The 20,212-nt window shown below is 35.7% G+C and overlaps 1 protein-coding gene across 17 annotated transcripts in view; it reads left to right on the top strand.

Moving 5' to 3' along the window:
• The window catches only part of PPFIBP2 (PPFIB scaffold protein 2), a 161,640-nt gene that overhangs the window by 95,585 nt on the left and 45,843 nt on the right, over positions 1-20,212 (top strand). For 10 of the 17 annotated variants that reach the window (XM_087951025.1, XM_087951014.1, XM_026664805.2 and 7 more), the window contains 5 exons: positions 1,363-1,494; positions 11,822-11,914; positions 13,112-13,220; positions 14,339-14,371; positions 18,504-18,565. In XM_087951025.1, coding sequence (XP_087807151.1) covers positions 1,363-1,494; positions 11,822-11,914; positions 13,112-13,220; positions 14,339-14,371; positions 18,504-18,565 — 429 coding nt within the window. Of the gene's footprint in view, positions 1-1,362; positions 1,495-7,976; positions 8,160-11,821; positions 11,915-13,111; positions 13,221-14,338; positions 14,372-18,503; positions 18,566-20,212 lie in introns of all 17 variants that reach the window. The other 7 variants (XM_087951015.1, XM_026664806.2, XM_087951013.1 and 4 more) reach the window with 2 other exon arrangements.

The raw sequence follows: 20,212 nt of genomic DNA, 5'->3' as shown, positions 1-20,212 counted from the left end.
CCAACTGAAAAAAATATATTCCCTTATAATTTAACCCATTATTTCTTTTCCTGTGTTCTTTACCATCTGTGGATAAAATTTCATTGATTTCAACTTATTTCATTTTGATGCCACATTATTTGCAAGGGGTTTTTGGGGGGCGGGAGTGCTTATTTAGTGCTCCTTTGTTGATACTAATGCTCATTTTTCCATCGGGGTCAGAGATCTAGCTGTGAGGAAAATGTGACATGACATTATTAGAAATAGTATCTCCGTATACTGTCATGTGATTTTGTGAAATCCTTAGTGCTCATTTATCTTCTGGTTCTTTTTAAGATTGTTCCACCCAGCAATTTGTGGGAGTTTTAACCTAGAACAATCCCACTCAAAAAAACCCCACCCCAGGATTAATTTGTAGAGTGGGCATCATTTATAGATTTCTTTCTGATTCTTTTTTTACTTTAACTGTCACTACAAGCCATCTGAGTAAGAAAGTACGCCCTCCCTCCATTGGCCACATAATTCCTTTGTATTTTTGAAACATACCCTACCGAGTCAACTTTGTGGGAAGAAAGAGGGGAAAGGGGCAAACATTTTCCCCAGTTGCTATTTCCTGCTCAAAAATCCAGTGTCCCACATATAATTTTCTAAACCTACAAGAATAAAACAATTTTGTTCTGTGTTCTGGATGAACCCCTGGGGAACAAACCCTTTATTTTTGGTATTTTTATTATGTTCTAACAGCTATGGGTTATTTTATTTACTGGTGCTACATGTTTATTTGACTGCTTCCATAATTCAAAACATGCTTAAGAACCATATACCATATAACCATATACGAAATACTAAAGCTCTTGGATAATAAAATAATTACGGTAGTAGTAATAGTGATATTAATAAATAACAAAGTACAAGGAGCTGCAAATAGGAGTCAGAATGATTGTGGCAAAAGAAAGTAAAAAAAAAGTACCAATAATAATAGGCACCCTGGGTGCCATTCTAAAACATCTGGAGCACCACTTAAACACCATCAGCACTGACAAAATCGCCATCAGTCAATTGCAAAAGACAGCTTTACTTGGAATAACTTATATCCTGCAACGGTAGCTTTAAACACCATCAAATATGCCTATCCTAGGTCCTGCGAAGGACTTGCTGGGTGGACTAAAATGCCAGATCCAGTCTAAACCTCTGACTGTATGACAAACCATGATAACAACAATAACAACAATGGCAACAACAATAATAATAATAACAACAAACAACAATGATAATAAAGTAGATGTTGCATATTCATTGTTAAAATCAGAAAGGGATCAGTAAAAGACCATTTCTGTTATTTTAGAATTGAATAACTGGAAAAGTCATCTTCTCTTTTTACAGGAACTATTAAGTCGAACGTTGCTAGAAACTCAGAAATTGGATTTAATGGCTGAAGTTTCAGATCTGAAAATCAAACTGGTTGGAATGGAGAAGGAACAAAGTGAATATGAAGAGAAGCAGAACAAAGCTGAGGTAAGCCTGATTTGTTTATCTTTTCAGTTCCTGAAGTTATGATCAGAACTCTGCAGATTGCTTTCTACATTATTAAAGCTGACTGCGGCCATGTTCCTATGCTGGGGCAAGAAAATTTTTGTAAAGACTTCATTTCCAGTGGAGAGGGGGAAGAGAAATGGAGGGAGGGAGGGAGAGAGAGAGAGAGAGAGAGAGGATGATAATATTCTTTATATTTTTCTAAGTTGTCTTTCATCTTTCTTCTTCTCAACCAAATTCGATAAATCTATCTTCCAGATTTATGTCAAAGTTAACCAAGTGTGTAAATTCCAAGTTTTTTTCTTAACTTTATTTTATGTGGGCTTTTTTATTTTAGCATTTTGTTTTATTTATTTTTCACATATTTGAACTGCTCTTTTCCCTCAAGAAGAGTTTTTGTAATGGAGCTCTCTACTGTTCCTCTTGTTGCATTTTTTTTTCTTTTATCAGTAGAAGATGCAAAGATGGTGAAATTCTGCTGAAGAGAAAACATGCAGATTTTCCTTTTTTAACAGAAAAACAAATGGAAGGGAAAGGCTGCCAAAATAAATGGCACCCAAGCTATTTTAGTTTCTTCTGGGGAGGATGATTAAGAGATAAAATAGATACATTAAGCCTTGCAAAAACAGGAAGTCCAAATTCTTGGCCCCATCTATTCTGATGCCACAGAGTTATACTCAATCTTCCATCTGGCCACACATGTTCTAAAGGTTGCGTATTTTATACTCCTAATGTAGTTTAAAAATCAAAATTAATATTTTCCTAAGGCACAGTCCTTTAAGGAAAGCATATCATTTCAAAAACATTCCTTTACTCCTATTATTCTTGTCATGTTTCAACGCTTCATCCATTGTGTTATCAATTACATACATCAGTATCAAAAGATCAGATCTAGATTAAATTCATATTTGTGTAATCAGTTCTACAGTTCAGTTAGAAAGCTTTCCAGCTTGATTTCTATCTTATATAGTGTGTACCTTCTTCTATCAGCATTATACTGAGCAACATACAGATGTATTGCTATCTGAAAAACTCTATTTTAAAGTAGCCAGAGAAGTATAGCATGTTTGAGCATAATTTTATATCCCTTTGCTGAGGCAGTACAGGCAGAATATACCACCTGCATAAATTTATCCCTTGTATTGTTTTGCAAAACTACTTGGAAAGAGTACTAAGAGAAGCAACTGATGCAGTTTCATCCTTAATCTTAAATGTCACTAAGCTAATTATTGATTATAGATCACTTGGTCTACAAACTGCCCCTTAGTGTGTATGTGTGTATCTCCATCCCATTTTGTTTTGATATGTATTGGATTTCTATGGTAATACATTGTGAGCTGCCCAGAATCAGCTGGAGTCAAATGATACCTCAATTGAATTAAATAAACAAATAAATATGATATGTAGAGGCATCCCATCTTTTTCATACTTATTTACAATAATCAACAAACAGTTTCGAACTGGTAAAAATCTTTTTTTTTTTTTGCTTAAGAACTTTAAACATAACTTAAATAATTTAAGTTCCTGTTTAAAAACATGTTCCTTTAAAAATATTTATTTTCTGTAAGTCATTGTCTTGCTTTTTAAAAGTTGACCTGATGGAACACTAGGGGCTTGGTGAAATTGACTTATAACTACTAAAGGGAAACATCAGAGTAGTTGTTCCCAAAACAGTGACATGTTGTGAGAAACCATCGAATCATACAATGGAAGGATTAGAAAGGAGATTATCTAGTTTCTGGCCAGTACTACATCTTAGAGATGACCGCTCATAAACATATCTTATGAGAATCCACCATTTCCTGGGGTAATCTGTTCCAGTGTTGAACAGATTTTACAGTTTAAAACTTACTCCTACCAAAATTACTTTTATGTAATTAAAACCCCTTTCTTGTCCTGGAATAACTCTGCCCCTCGTCTTCATGATAGCCCTTCAGATACTCAGACAGCTAAAATGTCCCCCTGAAGTCTTCCCTGTGCTCCAAGCTGAGCATGTCCAATGTCTTTTCATAAGTATTCCCATCAAGGCTCCTTACCACCTTGAACTTTCTCTTCTAGACACACTCCAGTTTGCAAATCTACTTCCTAAAATACAGTTCCCAGAACTGTAGGCAGAATTCTATGTGTCATTTGACCAGTTCAGAATAGAGAGGAGAAATCACTTCTTTTAAACTTTAGACTTTACTTCAGTTGATGCAGCTTAGGATTGCATTTGCTCTCTTTTTTTTTCTTTTTCTTTTTTTTGGCAATTGCATAACTTGATTGGTTTATGTTCAGTTTATAATCCACTAAGATACCTAGATCGTTTTCACATTATTGCTGTTCAGTATCTCTCCAACATTTTTTTTAGATTTTTTAAATCTCACCTTTATTACTTTTATAAACAAATCAATGTGGTGAACATATCCAACGTTCATTCCTCCTTCTATACTCTCCACAACAACTATTCTGTGAAATGAGTTGGGCTGAGAGAGAGTGACTGGCCTAAAATCACCCAGCTGATTTTCATGCCTAAAGCAACACTAGAACTTAGAGTTTCCTGATTTCTAGCCTGGTGCCTTTACCACTAGACCGAGCTAGCTCTTACATTTATGCCTTTATTTTATCTAACAAAATGTAAGACTTTGTGCTTATCCATACTGGAATTGATGTTTGTTTCTATTTTCTGCTTTTAATGAAGATATTGTCTGCATATTGTCAAGGTATTATTGAATTTTGGCATCCTCTAAAGTATTTTCCAGCCGCCCCATTCTTGGGTTATCTTCAGATTTGACATTCACATTTTCTAACCCTCCATACAAGTAATTTATTAATATGTTGAACTAGTACATTACTCATCACCTTCCTACCGGTTGGTGTAGACCCATTGGTATGTATTTGTTGGATACAACTGTTGTACCTGTACCCATCTATAGGTGGTCCTCAGTTAATGATCACTCATTCAGTAACCAGTAACGATATTGTGACAGCACTGAACAAGTAGTACTTAAAACTGATCCTCAAATTCCAGCCACTGTAGAACCCCATAATCACACGAGAGTGATCCAGGCACTTGGCAGCCAGCTTATACTTACGATGGTTGCAGCATCCCATAGTTATGTGACTGCCTTTTGCTGGTTTTCTGCAAGCAAAGTCAGTGAGGAAACTATCAAGAAGCTTGCATATCAAGCAGCTTGCTGTTTTTTTTTCTTGAGGAGATCCTTTGGGGCCTCCTATCTGTAATTGTTTCAGCCTGTCCAGTGTGATCGGGCACAATGGGTGAGTTGTAGGTCCCCTCCATTGAATGTTGTCTTCTTTGTGGGTCTTGGAAACATGTCTTCTGCGTAGCAGTGTTGTCCTCTGGAATAAAGTCCCCCCCCTTGAAATCCATATAACTCCCATCCTGGTTTCATTCTGGAAAGCCTTAAACAGCTGGCTAATTGCTGCTCGTATTCTTTTGTATTCTCTTTGTATTCTTTTATAGTTGTGAGCCACCCCAAATTGATTGGAGCTGGACAGCATCCAGGTTGATGCTGCACACATGAAATTATCCCCCTCGATTTATCTCTATTATTTCAGTCAAGACACACACAGAAAACAGTGCTCTGTGGAGAAATAACAGATTGGCTTAAATCAGAGACATCTCTTTCCCTTCTTTCCCACTCAACTTGAATCTGTTTCCCATTTTAATTCTGAAAAGAAGTGACACAGGTACTAGAAACCAGATGAAACCAATGTCATACGGGTTTTTTTTTCCCCAGACGGGGGAATAAAGAAAAACAGATTGAAAGAAGAGTAGCAAAATCATGCGGCTCTATATACTCCGTGAAACAGTTCCTATGGCAACAAAATGTCATGAAAAACAAAGCTGTAATTTTTGCACTTAGTTCTGACACAAGAATTGGGTGGTGAAGACTGTGGCCCACCCTGACTGAGAGATAGATGCAGGGAAGGGTTGAGCATCTGCTTTCAGCTAAGTGAAAGGAACCTGTCACAATCCCATTGCTTCTAGTTTGAAAATGAATGCCTGTGGCAAAATATATACAGGTAGTCCTCAACTTACAACCATTCATTTAACAATGGTTCAGAATTACCACGGCATTGAAAAAAGAGGTTTAATGAGTGGTCCTTGCTTATATGACCGTCACCACATCCCCACAATCACACGATCATACTTTGGGTGCTTGACAATCGTCATGTATTTAAAAGAGTTGCAGGGTCCCAGAGTCATTTGGTTGCCATTTGTTGACCCTCCCAACCGGATTCCAACAAGCAAAGCCAATGAAGAAGCTGGATTTGCTTAATAACCATGTGATTCACTTTAACAACTGCAGAGGTTTGCTTAACAACCATGGTGATAAAAGTAATAAAATCGTGCATAATTCACTTCGCCAGCTTGCTTAGCAAATGAAATTCTGTTCCCAATTGTGGTTGTAAGTCAGAGATTACCTGTATTTCTCTCTCCATCTGCAGTGGCAGTTAAATTTTGGCTTAGTGAGAGGGCTTTCTCTCCAAAATTATACCTTCAGAATTTCTTCTCAAAACTTAAAGACACTCTGGTTTAAAATATTTTCAATTGATATTGTAAGAAAAAAAGATTGAGAACATGGGTTTTGAGACTTATAATTTTAATTTCTTGAATACCTTGTCTAGAATTGATTTTCTTATAGGATTTAAAGATGCAATTTTATATGCATACAAAGTTGATCTATGCATACTGATATATTTATTTAGATCCTGCCTTTGTTATTTTTAACAAATAAGTTAAGGTGGAAATTTATATATAATCACAGAGCCACTCAAAAGCAATAGTTTACTTCCGCATAAAGTTAGATTTTACCATTCTATGCTGCATTAGTGTTTTACAGTTTAAAACTAACTTTTACATGAGCTGACATCATCAAATATAAAAATGAAATACAATGTTGATAGAGAGTTTAACAGTGCCTCTGTGGTGTGTATTTATATGTATCATAATCTTAAAGCATAAACTGAGGTTATGGGATGCTAAACCTGATGCCAAACCCACACTTTCTCATCTATCTTGGCTCCATGAACTCAGCAAAGGCTATCTAATGCTTCTATTTTTATTTGGGAAGTAGCTTTATATTTTCAGAGGATGTTTTCAATGTCTCTGTCACGGAATCTTTGTGATTTAAAAAAAACACCAGGTTCTTTGCAAGATATTCTTTCAATTCATTATTCTTGAACAAAATCTACCTGGCATTAAAAAGAAAAATTGGTGGATTCTGATGGATATCAACATAAGAATACTTGCATTTATAATTGATTTTTAAGAACTATCACGATTCTGTCACAACAGTAGCAATATCTGATTGTTCTTAGTTGGCTCTGAATAAGCAGAGTCAAAGCTAGTAAAGTATTTGAATGGGAAATCCCAGGCTATAGGCTGGATTGTGAAACTGAACACTATCCCAGAAGAAGCCACTAATAATATATCTCTGTATTGTTGCCATAAAAACAACAAAGGGAACACTGCTATTTAATAAGATTCCACAATAGGCAAATTCCTAGGAATATTTTATGAAAGCTTGTGATCTATGAGGCCTTTGATACATTTTAAAATATAGGATTAGGACTGTCAGTGCTTCAGATACTTTTTGGAAGAGTTTCAAAACATAGCATAAGCAGTTATATTTATCTGCAACTCATTAAAGTAACCACTTCTGTTTTCAGGATCACAAAGCTGCAATGGAATGTTTTTTGCTATGGTTGTGAGATTCTTTTTAAAAAAAAAAAAAACAGAAATGCTTTAATGAATTACAGATAGGTGTGAAGTTCCCTTTTCAAGTTTTTGGAGGGATGGTTTCCCAGATGAATCCCAAAGAATTGCCTAGCCTTAATAGGTAACACCATTTCTTTTTACTGTTCATTTTTTATATTCTTTTAAGAAATGTAAGTTTTGCAGAGAGGGTTTCCTGCCTTCTATAATATGGCAGAAAAAGCACTGGTTTGATATGATCACAGCCAGATGTTGAGGAAATCAGTCACAGATACATATTCTTAATGAGCTAGAAACATTTATCAAGCCAAAGGGTTTTTGAATCTTCCAAAAGCATTATTTTTTATCTCTTACAATCTTACTTGTCATCTGAGCTTCTTAAGATTAAGAAGGAAAAGTTGTTGTTTTAAGCAGAAGTGGTATTCAGCAGGTTCTAACCAGTTCTGGAGAACCGGTAGTGGAAATTTTGAGTAGTTCAGAGAAGCGGCAAATACCACCTCTGACTGGAGATTTTACAGTATCCTTCCCCTGCCACGCCTACAGAACCAGTTTTACACACCACTGGTTTTAAGCATTAACGGGATCTGTTCTGTGGAATGATCCCTACGCTTTTCACTATTTCACAAAAGAACACACCTTAATGCCTATTGTATCTCATTCCGCCGCCCCCCACTCCAAAAAGTATGTTCTTGCCTTCATTTCATGTTGTCTCTAGATGTCATTTTCTGTCTCTCTTATTTAGTCAGTAGTCAACCTGATCAGTGACCTGCAAGAACAGATGTGTAAACTGCAACTGGAGATTAATAATCAAATCCAGGGAAGAAAATCACACAATAGGAAACCAAGTGTGGAGGCAGTTGGTTCTCAAAACAGCACTGAATGGGTGACAGAATTCCCTTCACAGGAGAAATGCTTTCAGTGTGAAGTATGAAGGTCAAATGCTAGCCTGAATCTATACATTTTCCTTTTTTTTTTCTGAGGAATAAACTAAATATTACTAATCAGAGTTTGCTGTGACCACTTGGCATGAATTGATGCTGTTTTTACAGAATGCTGTGTTTCATAACAAAGTAATGTTGTCTTGTCCTGGAACTGGGGCAGTAACAGGCCATGACTCCCAGTTGTAAATCAGTTTCATCTCCTACAACACTACCTTATACTTAAAGGGATATTGTGAAACTGAATTTTGTCAAAGCTGAAGAGTATGCTTGAAATAACAGTGACTATTTCTGATATAAAATTGTAATGATGATCCACCTTTGGATGTATATTTGTAAAACCCATTTTTACAATATGTAAGTAGTTTCAAATTATGAATTATAATGTTATGACTATGTTGTACTCATTATATAATTTGTTCGTATATGAACATTTTAACTCAAAGTATGTTATTAAAACTGAACCATGCTGCAAATTGTAAAGACCATGAAAGACTTGAACACATCCAAAAAAATGCAATTCACTGGTTAGAAAAGTAAGGACCTACACATAGGCAAGAAAAACGAAATGCATTGCACAGGTATAGAATAGGCAATATCTGGCTCGCCAGCAGTAACTGTGAGAGAGAGTCCTAGCGAATATGAGCCAGTAGTGTTCTGTAGCTGCCAAAAATGTCAATGCAGTCTTAGGTTGCATTAACAGAAAGACAGCATCAAGATCACAGGAACAGACAGTACCACTCCATACTGTACTAATGAGACCACACTTGAAATACCTCATCTAATTCTGGTCACCATGATTCAAAAAAGATGTTGAGACTCTAGAAAGACTGCAGAAAAGAGCAGTGAAGAGATCAGGAGGCTTAATCATATGATGCACAATTGAGAGAATTAGATATTCCTAGTATAGAAGAGAATGATTAGGGGTGATATGATAGCTATCTTCCATACTTGAGGGATTGTCACAGAGAAGGATGGGTCGACCTATTAGCCAAAGCGCCTGAGGGCAGGGCAAGAGGTAAAGGGCAGACGATTGTTAAAGAGAGATCCAATCTAGAACTAAGGAGAAATTTCCTGACAGCAAGAACAATTAATCAGTGGAACAGCTTGCCCCCTTGAAATGGTGGTGCTCCACCACAGGAAGTTTTCAAGAAGAGATTAGACAAACATTTGTCTGGAGTGGAATAAGGTCTCCTGCTCGAACAGGAGTTGGACTACAAGACCTCCAGGGTCCCTTCCAACCTTGTTATTCTATGTTCTAAGGCAGTGGTTCCCAACCTTTTTTTCGCCCCGCACCCCTAAAGAAATTTCACTCGAACCTCGCACCCCCTGAAATTTAGACTTTAGGAACTACTGAACGCGTTAAATATATGGTAGGATTGAATCTTTTCAGCTATGTATGTGACGGCCACTAAATAACGATACTTAACTCTAAAATGAAAACAAAGTTAATCCATTGCATAATAAATAAAAATGCCAACATATAGCCAATATCCTATTATTTACCTGGACTTTTCTCGCACCCCCTGGAATATCGTCTCACACCCCAGGTTGGGAACCCTTGTTCTAAGGTCTAGTTAAGCACTTACTAGGTCTTTTTATCCTTATTTATTAATTCATAATGTTTTTATTTAAAGAAACCACTCATCTTATTTATAGAAGTAGGTGAGAAATATTGAACCTAATTGCTTAGTTTGGTAAATCTGTTTTAATAATGCATAATTAACAAAAAAGCAAAAAAAATCATTTCAGACATAATCTGCTTTTAATTCATTTTATAGTAATTAAAGTTTAATTAAACCAATTAAGTAATTTTTAAAGGTTTACCTATAATCATAGTGCATCAAACTCTTATTATTTGATGGACATGAGAACATTACTGACTATGGGCCTCCATTTAAGGCAATGACCTTAAAATATATTTAAATTATAGGCATCTGATTTCATTTATTTTATATATTTTGTTTAAGAGAATCAAATGAATGGGACAGAGCCTCTATAAAAACTCAGTCATTTTTTTCTTCGTCTAAAGCTCTTTAAAGTTAATTGCTTATTCTGCAAAAACATCTCCCGGAGATCTGGTTTTGTAGAATAAACTTTCATTCTGACCAAAACCACTTTATATGTCAGACTGAAAGCTACTTTAGATAAGCTTGTAGAATTCAACAGGATAGGACTGACACTGGTATGCCTAATGTAAGCTCGTTTTAAGATTTATTATTAGCTCAGGTTTACTGAAGTTGCAGTGTTATTTTTGAAACTTGGAGGATCACATTTTGGACATATTTGTTTTGCTGCTGCTATTTCTTTAAAGGAATGCCTCCACCTCTATCTGTCTCATTGCTTTACATTAAATATAACATAGTAAGTGGTTAATAAAGATTGAAAACAAAACAAAGCTAAAAGAAACTAACCCAAAATATTATATATGTTGTTTTCCTCATCAGATTAGATCAAATAGGGTGATCTTTTTCCAAGTCCTATCTATCTGAGAACAACAGGACCTAAGAAATACATTTTTATTGCTGTTTCGGTGTGTGGGAATATTCTATCCACATAGATCCAGTCTATATATTCCCTTCCCCTGGTTCAGGAGATACTTAAGACCTAACTTTTCCATCTCACTCCAGAAGAATGCATGTTATGTTGACCACAGTTGTCTTTTTGTAAATAAAGCTAAAAATGGAATTTGAAGTGATTTTATACAGATAGTCCACGACTTGCTTAGTGATTGTTCAAAAGTATGATGGACCCCCCAGAAGGTGCTTATGATCCATTTACAAAGTTTCAGTAGTGGACCCCTCCACCATCATATGAATGTGTTTCAGGCACTTGGTAGTTAGCCCCCCATTTATGGCCATTTGGAGCATCCCACAATTATGGGACTGTGACTAATGATGTTTTTTGCCAAAAATCAGCATTTACGTTGTTTTTTGGCAAAAATGACCCATTGCCAAACAACAATTTTGCTTAACAACTGGAAAATCTGGTCCGGTCAGGTGCTTTAATGACACTCATGGTTTATGAATGGAATGGGCAAACTCCATTACTTTCATAAGTTGGGGACTATCTGTAGAATACCAAACTCCGATATTAATGAAAAGAGATTAGGAATAGAAATTTCTGGCTTATAAATAAAACAGTGTATCTGCCACATAAAATAGAATGTGTGATTCTGCTTCGTCTACCGCAGTGTTTTTTAAACCCTTTTTCTCTCAAGGCCCCGTCTCACTTTTAAAAATTATGGAGGGCCCTAAAAAAGCTTTTGCTTGTATGGGTTATAATTATCAATATTTATTGTATTAAAAATTAAAATTGATGCATTTGCTTCTTACAATTGTTTGATAGAATATTATTTTTCGACATAGACTGGTAAAATAATTTTGATTTTTTTTTTAACCCTTGAGAGGTTCTTAGGGGACCCTCAGAGGTCCTAGAACTACCCTTTTAAGAAACTCACACTTTAAGAAACACTGCCCTACTGAAATCTTTAATATTATTAGTCAAGTCATTTTACCATAACATACTGTAAATGTAACTATGGAATGTATTTGTCATTGATAATGTTTACATGTGATTAATATAGAGATGATTGAACTGTAAATGCACTGTCATTAAGAAGCATTTTTTATCTCCCACTTCTCTCCAGAATTTGTTACAGGAACTCAAACACCTGAAAATTAAGGTTGAAGAGCTAGAAAATGAAAGGACTCAATATGAATGGAAACTGAAAGCAACTAAAGTAAGCAACCCAATATAGAGAAACATTTCATCTTTGCTGCAGGGAAGATCTGAACCAATTTGACTCTGCTGCTTGTTACCACTACCATCACACTAAGTCCTAAGTGCCACATTCTGCTTATCTTCAAGCAATATTCTCTTTTTGTTGACAGGCTCCTGCAGCCTACCTGAGGCAACTCCAAGTCCCATGAGATTTCATTCTTGAAGTGGCTTTAGAGAATGCTCTTTTGCAGTCTCTGCATTCTTCAAAAACCACACAAATGCGAAAGCACACCCTGGTCTCATGTGATTTTTGGAGGGTCTGGAGGCCACGTGAGAGCACATCCCATTTTCATGCATCTTCCAGAAATCACAAGATAATGGGGTGTGCTTTCAAGAATGGTTGGAGTTTGGTGTTGGTTTACGCTGGCATGTGACCCAAAGGGAGGTGATAGTGCATTTGATTCTGTTTGTTTCTAAGTTTTCTCACAAGAATGCTTTTATGGGATGTAGGGAAATATCAGAAGGAAGGGAATATACAAATCCTAAAACATTTTGTGCAGACTGGCTCCTGAAAAACGATCTTACAGAATATTTCAGTCACTTCACACTGTTATCATGAACATTTGTTTGCTGTTTGAAATTGCTAGCTGCTAGAAGTTAAATCCTAAGAAATGTGATAAAAATAGAGAACATGTCAAAAAAGGTACATATATGTGTACAATAATTTGTATGCAATCTACCTCCCCAGACTCTAAACCAAGATTCTGCAAAGCGATCAGTGGGACTATAATATCCATTATTATTGCTGTTTTATTATTATTTGTAGGACTATTAGTAGATTTATTAAATTATGTTCATATAATAAGTGCTTGAAGGTCAGTGAACAATCTGAAACTTCATTAAGGGTTATTGAGTTGAAGAGTTTGAGAACCTCTTTTCTAGACTAACAGACAATTGTTCTGAAATCTGAACACAAAAGCCATTCCTCTCTTGAAACTTCTATAGCCAAACAATCCCTACCTTTTAATTAAAGCAATAGCTCATGCTATGTAAAACCAGGATAGGTGTAGGATCATATCCATTATCTGGTCTTCCAATCCTCTAAAAAATAAAAGCAGGTGGGGGATTTGTTTCTGATATTGTTGAAGTAAATAATTCACAGTGATTGGCAAAGTGTTAAGGTAGAAATAACATTATTATTTATTTTTTCCCTTAGGCTGAAATAGCACAGCTTCAAGAACAGTTAGCTCTAAAAGACTCAGAAATTGAACGATTACAGAGTCAAATCTCTAGGACATCAGCAAATAATGAAATTGCAGAGAGAGGTAATGCTGTGTGCTTTATTTCTGTTATTGCCAGATGTTTTAAAGAATCATATATAGTTGTTATTTAAAATGAAGTGTCTAATAGATAGCCACAGTGCCAAGAGAATGAAAACTGATTTTCTCAGTTATCCATACAGCATTTCTGCGTTTATTAAGTTATGAAAGTTGCATTCCCATACCCTGCTTCATTATTTATGTATTGTGTCACAGTTTTAATTGGCTTTCAACAATTTAGGTGGAATTCCCACTGTAATCTTGTTCTATGTTAGGCAAGAATATACTCCTGCTAAGAGTTTTCTGGAGATAAACTTGTTCATTAATTTCATTAATTAATAAATTTAATTAATTTCATTATTATATAAAATAATGGGCAATATTAAGTGTTATTCATACTTTCCATTATTTACCAAAATGCCTTATACATCAGTCACACAAGCAAAATATATGTTTACTAGCTGTGTTTCAGTAAAAATTGTAGAAAGTTCTGTCAAAGATGCTTATTTGGATTCCTACACTGAGTCAAGGGTTGCACCTAATTATGTGCATGGCCCTTTCCCACTTGATATTTCATAATGTTGTACATTAATTATTCAGCCTTTTATCCTTCCAGATCAACTGTGGATGATTGAATCTTGTTCTCCTATTTATGGGCAGTAAAATTGAATTAGTGGTACTTTACCATAAATAAATGAATATTTTAAGATGTTTTTCAAAGATGTCCTGAGACACACTAGGGATTGATTACTTATTAAATGGATAGGAGTTCTATTTATTCATAATGTTGTTGCATGTTTTGCATTAAACACACGTTTACTAGATTTGACTATTGGCTAAAAATAGTCAAAAACTAGATTTGACTATTGATTAAAAGTTGCTAGAAATGTTTGCAAATGCACTTGTTTTTGAATTGTCTGTGGATTCCAAAAAGAGGACCTGTGCATTTTAAGTGGCTTAGCTCCTTACAAACATTCTTAACCTCCCTTTGAAAATAGGAAAGAGATTAGAAATGTCAAGTATATATTTCTCTTTTTGGATGCATATCTCGATGGAAATGAATATAGTTATCTCATCTGTTTTTTCCTGCATTCTTCATTGACTTTCTCCATTTCCAATTGTAGAGGAAGTGTATAAGAAAAGGCTAAAAGAAAAACGTAAGCCCTGAGATTTCACTTTCTTGCCTTTCAAACACAAATTTCAGCTAAAATGCATTTCTGCAGCAGTGAACATTAATTTATATTTTGCTGCTAAATCATAATGTTAATATATGTGAATAACTCACTATTGAAAGCAACCAGACAGCTATTTGATCTAAACACAGGCACAGTGGAAATTGGGACCGGAATTTATGTCACTAAGTGATGTGATTGTAAAATACAATGTCAGATAACCACATCATTTAGCAACAACAATCCTGGTAGTCTCTATTGTTGTCACTAACCAAACCCCACCAGTTGTTAAGCGAGGACCCACCCTGATCCACTTCCTGGGTTGGTCCCTCCCAGCCTCAAGTTTCAATAAGGAGTGACTGCCTCCTCTGCCTCCTTTTCAATTCGCTTCACCCATTCAGCTCCATCTCATCTCTGTCTTTTGTCCATCTTGCACAGCGACACTTCATAGCAGTGGCACTATGGCAGAAGTAGAGGCCCAGGGCCTTCAGTCTCAGCCAGCTGCCATCATCCTCGGGCTACTATTTCAATCCTAGTGCCATTGCTGAGGAGTGCTTCCTCAACTCCATGCCATGGCCAACCACCCCAGACCTACAGCACAAAGCCCCGGCCACCCTTCCACTCTGCACACCACAGACACACTGCTGACTTTTGTCATCTTCCTCCCTCTGCTGATGTGGCCTGCTTAGCTCATCTCCGTGGCAAGGCAGCTGCCAGCCAGGCCAGGCCTTTGTCCTGAGGTTCACTCGCACTGTTCTCCAAATAGCCTGCATCATTCTTGCAATCCTTTTGAAAGCTTCTGAGCCCTTCTGTAGCATTGTGTAAATAGTGTGTGCTATTTGGAGAACAACTCAAGTGGCTAGCTGAGATTACTAAAGGTCTCAGGCCTCTACTTTAGCCCCAACACTGCCACCACCACCAAAGAGTCCCTGCAGGGTGGACAAAAGGGCAGACACCATGGGGAGATAGGTGGGTGGGAGAAGTTGAAACGCTCCTCTGGTCATAACAGGCAACTGATGGCTTTGGGCCAGTTATTCTCTCTCATCTTAGCCCCACATGGCTATTGTAGGGGAAATAGGAGGAGGTAGAAGTATTATATATGTTTGCTGCCTTGAGTTACCTATAAATAGTAAAGATGGGATGAAAAAATAAATAAACAATAAATAATGACATAACTGTGGGGTGCTGTAAAGGCCGTAACTTCAGGGACTTATAAGTACCATTCATTCAGCATCCTGTAACTTCAAACAATTGCTGAACAAATGATTGTTAAATGAGGACTACTTGTACCATAAGATTTGTGTTGCAGATAGCATTTTTGTTGTTTGTATTATCTGTCAAAAAATAAATCTCAGTCTGAAATTAGATAACCCTTTAAAATAAGCTCTGTCAAAGTCAATAAATTACAGTATAAGTTCTTTATAGTTAACATTTTGAGTAACTAAAATGCTACCGATTAATTACATGTTGTTGATTTTAGTGGGTTTATCTAATAAAATATAATTCTAACCCATAAAGATCTTTTAAAGTGCTTTTCTACAGTGGGTCACAATACTCAACCAATTTTGACAGATTTTTAAGCAGCAGCAGACCTGCTTATTGGATTGTAGACTCCAAGGTTGTAGGATAGACTAGGTAGTTGAAAAAAAATGCAAACCACCATTGGTTTGCAGAGAAATGATAGAACTGAATTAACTTCAGTTCTTACACACTTTTTTCCTTTTTATTTCGAGTACCCATCTGACATTTATGGTTTTGTACAAAAAACAAAAACAAATTGATATTTTAAAATATTTTACTTGTCTAATAAAGTACTTTTACAGTACTTCAATATTTAGCCCCAACACTGTGGCTCTTTTAGAAGATTAATGTTTGTTTGTTTCTTTGTTTGTATCCCACCTTTATTATTTTTACGAATAACTCGAGGCGATGAACATATCCAACATAGCTTCCTCCTGCTATTTTCCCCACAACAGCAAACGTGAGGTGATTTGGACTGAGAGAGTGTAACTGGCCCAAGTTCATATAGTTGGCTTTCTTGGCTAAGGAAGCACTGGAACTCACAATCTCCCAGTTTGTAGCCTGGTGCCTTAACCACTAGACCAAATTGACCCTAAAAAAAAATCTCTTTAAAAATGCACAATTTTTTTCTGTCTGGTTACTGCACATTGCATGCAATTTTGTATGGCCTTGTCTTTCTTTCAACTTTATATATATATAATTACTAATTCTTCTGCTTCCTCAATATACTGTACAAAACTTTATAAATCATTAGAATTAATAATCCAAATTTTCTGCATGAAATTATCTCTAAACAATGATATTTCCTCCATACCTGACTAATGTACATAACTAGCGCTCATTCTTTCTTTGTACTTTCCTTGTGTGTCACGTTGCCATCTTTGCAGATTATTCCTTTGAAGCTTAAATAAATTGAATCATTTTGCATTACTGTACAAAAAAATTTGGAACTTGGGAAATGTCCACTTAAAATTATTCAGAATTGTTTGGGCAGATATTATAATCAAATCATTTTTACATCATCAGCTGTATCGTTTTCCTAAAATGCTAGCAATTTCACATCTGCAGTGAAGAATCTTCCATCCAGTTAATAGTACTTATAATATTTGAGTCATTTATCCATGTTTTATCTTTGAAGGATAACTGAGCTGTTCTATTACAGTAAATCACCTTAGAGTAAATCCAACATATAAATCAAGATTTTACATAAAGACTAAAACAAGGCAGCCAAACTGGCTGCAAGAAATATAGGCAGCCCCTAGTTATTAGCAAAGAAATTGAGTTTTTCATTTTTCTTAGCTGCCATCTAGTGATAACATGCATACTTGCAATCCAGTTTGGAAAAAGACTGTGAAGTTAGCCTACGTTAAAAAAAAACACAGAGACAAAAATCTTATATTTTAATAAGACTAGCAAAAGGTTGTTATATAGTATGTGGTGCAATACAAGACTTTACTTTTCCTAAAATTCCCTTAAGCAGATTCAAGAGAAAAGTACAGTGGAACAGTTGCTACCATTTTTCTCTTGAATGGCATTACTAGATTTTCTTCCAAGGACTTTTATACCATTTAGTAAAGTAGAAAGAGGCAGTTATTCTTAGAAATGGGAAAGAAAAACAAAATCCAAAATTTATAAGCAACTTTGTCTTTTCAAGTGATGTTTTAAGCAGTTTTAAGGAGATGGATTTTTTTTGTCAGTTACTCTCAATTACTTTGGGTTTTAAATTGTCTGTTTCCGTAGTCCATAGAAATCTGCCTATATAAAGTCACAGATACAGTTATGTGTATTCTTAAAACATACAATACTTTGAATCTTTTACTGGTTGTACAACTCTAGGCTAAGTGTTTTTATATGTGTTTTTATTTTCTGCTGTATTTCATTAACTTGAATGTTGTGTAAAAATAGTGCCATTTTTCCCCCACATTCTCCTCCCTTATGTAGCTGACTAAGCTTCACTCTTCCACCAAAAGAAGGCTATTATAGGGTAGAATTGTGGAAAAAAAGTCGAGGCCATTCCTTTTTAAAACATCACTAACAGTGCTAGAAGGGTGAGGAAGAGGAACAACAACTGAAACCTTCTAAGAGATATGTACAGGAGGAGAGCATGATGGGCTGGTGGTTAAGACTTTGGGCTTATCAACTAGAAGGTTGGCAGTTCATGCCAGATGAATTCCCAACCTTGTGCAAGCTCCTCCCCACCTACCAGTCTGAAAGCATGCAAATGCAAGTAGATAACTGGTACCGCTTTGGTGGGAAGGTAATAGTGTTCCATGTGCCTTGGCGGATAATCATGCTGGCCACAGGACCGCAGAAGCATCTTCGGACAACACTGTCTTCCTTGCCTGGGAAACAGACAGGAGCAGCACCCCCTAGAGTCAGAAGCAATTGGACAGGGAAAACCTTTACCTTTTTTTTTTAGACATGCACATCTGATTAAACCTGGGAACTGATACTCAGGAACTATTTGCTATCAGCATATCATTTAAATGGGAAGAGAGACAATGACGGTGAAATAGCTATTATGGTTCCCTAAATCAATCATTTTGTATACCATTTTGGATAATTCACACTGTTCAAATATTGTTTCCATTTTTAGACCAAGAAGTCCAGCGTTTGAAAGTAGGAATGGAATCCCTATTGACTGCAAATCAGGAAAAGGTAAGAAAGCAGTTATGAGTTAGCTTTGGGGCTTTTGTTGCATTTTGTTTGTTGGAAGGAAATGTTGATAGACAATCTTGTTTGGCTTCCAGCTGCAACTGCCTTGTGCCTTTAGTTACAGAACTAAACTCTGCTCTGCTCTAACGTTTCTATCTGATCTGAAGAACAAGCCCATCCTTTTTCTCTTAAAGAGAGATATTTAAAATATATATATATTGTTTTTAATAGCAAAATAAAAGCTAATACAAACCAGAAGTCTTTAAAAAGAGAAAATAATGCAAGGAAAAGGAAGACAAATGTATGAAAAGAACTCCTCCCCCAAAAGGTGACTTTCCATAATGACAAGTGTAAACAATTTCAATCTCTTCACCTCCTCTTAGCTAACAAATATAAGATTCTTCATCCCATAACCTATCTCTTAGCCCTAGGAAGTCATATAGTAGCATCGTTCTTCAATTCAGTTACCAGTAAAAGATCCAAACAAAACATTCCATATCTATACCTCAGGTATAACAGAATCATATATAACATTTAAAAGCCACACAATGGTTCCACTCTCCTAATGTAATCTAAATAAAAGAAAGCCCACATTTGAAAGGCACCAATTCTCCTTTACAAAAAACAAGCTCCAACATACCACATTCCAGAAAGCACCTTATCTCTACAATATACATTCCATATCTCTAGACTGTAAGCACATCCACATTTCGTATATTTAAAGCAATCCTAATATCCTAATATAAACAAAAGACTAACATTTAGTGTAACAAAGAGAAATATTTGCTCCTTTAGAAGGACCAAGTTCTCACTTTAAATTTTCAAAAAGCAATTAAATACAAAGCCAATTTAACTTCTATCAATTTAGGATTACCTAAAGTAGGTATAAGGGAAAGAATCTTTACATCATTTTAAATGTGAGCAAATCCAGTACCATATTTTTCCACTTAAAATATCAGTAAATTCAGAAAGAGCCACCCAAAATGACGATGTATCCCATTTTATCCTTAGTCGAATAAACCAACTTTTTTCTTCTCTACAGGTGTCTTTTTCAGTAATCCATTCAAATGGTTGTTGATCCTGGTTACAAATTACTTTAGCCTTTTAAACAGTCCTCTTTTGTAAATCTAACAAAAGGAAATTATTGCAATTGTTCTTTGGGATTATCATTTATATTTTCTTTGTAATTTGTAGAGCCTTATCGAGTCTTCTCTTAATATCTGGTGACAAATTCTTATTCAGAAAATTAATTTTGCTGCATAGCTTGTTCTATAACATCTTCACCCGGGAACCAAGTGTTCTCAAGAAGACCCAACAAAGCTGACTTCAAATTCAAGATGCAGATCCCCATGCAGATCCTCAAAGATGTGTGTAAACTCTGTTATAAATTACTTGTCTTTTATATGTCCAATCTCAAAAGCAAAATTTCTTTCCCACAAGCATTTAAAAAAAATAATCTCAGAGTCTTAATGTTTAAAGTCCAAAACTCCAGAATTTTCTGACCCCTTAAAATTTTCTGTAGCCAAAACTTTGTCTTCCTTTCAGCTGTTTAAGTTCTTAATTATTATAAAAATAAACCTTTATATTCTTATATTGAAGATTGAAAGCACTCACCCAGTACTTCCAGCCTTGACACCTGTAGGTGTCTTA

This window comes from Notechis scutatus, chromosome 1 (genome assembly GCF_049901735.1).
Source record: "Notechis scutatus isolate UNSWTSFEM ecotype Mainland chromosome 1, rNotScu1.2, whole genome shotgun sequence".
NCBI classification, from domain to species: domain Eukaryota; kingdom Metazoa; phylum Chordata; class Lepidosauria; order Squamata; family Elapidae; genus Notechis; species Notechis scutatus.
Note: the sequence above shows the minus strand (reverse complement) of the source record. Positions and strands in the feature narration are given on the sequence as shown.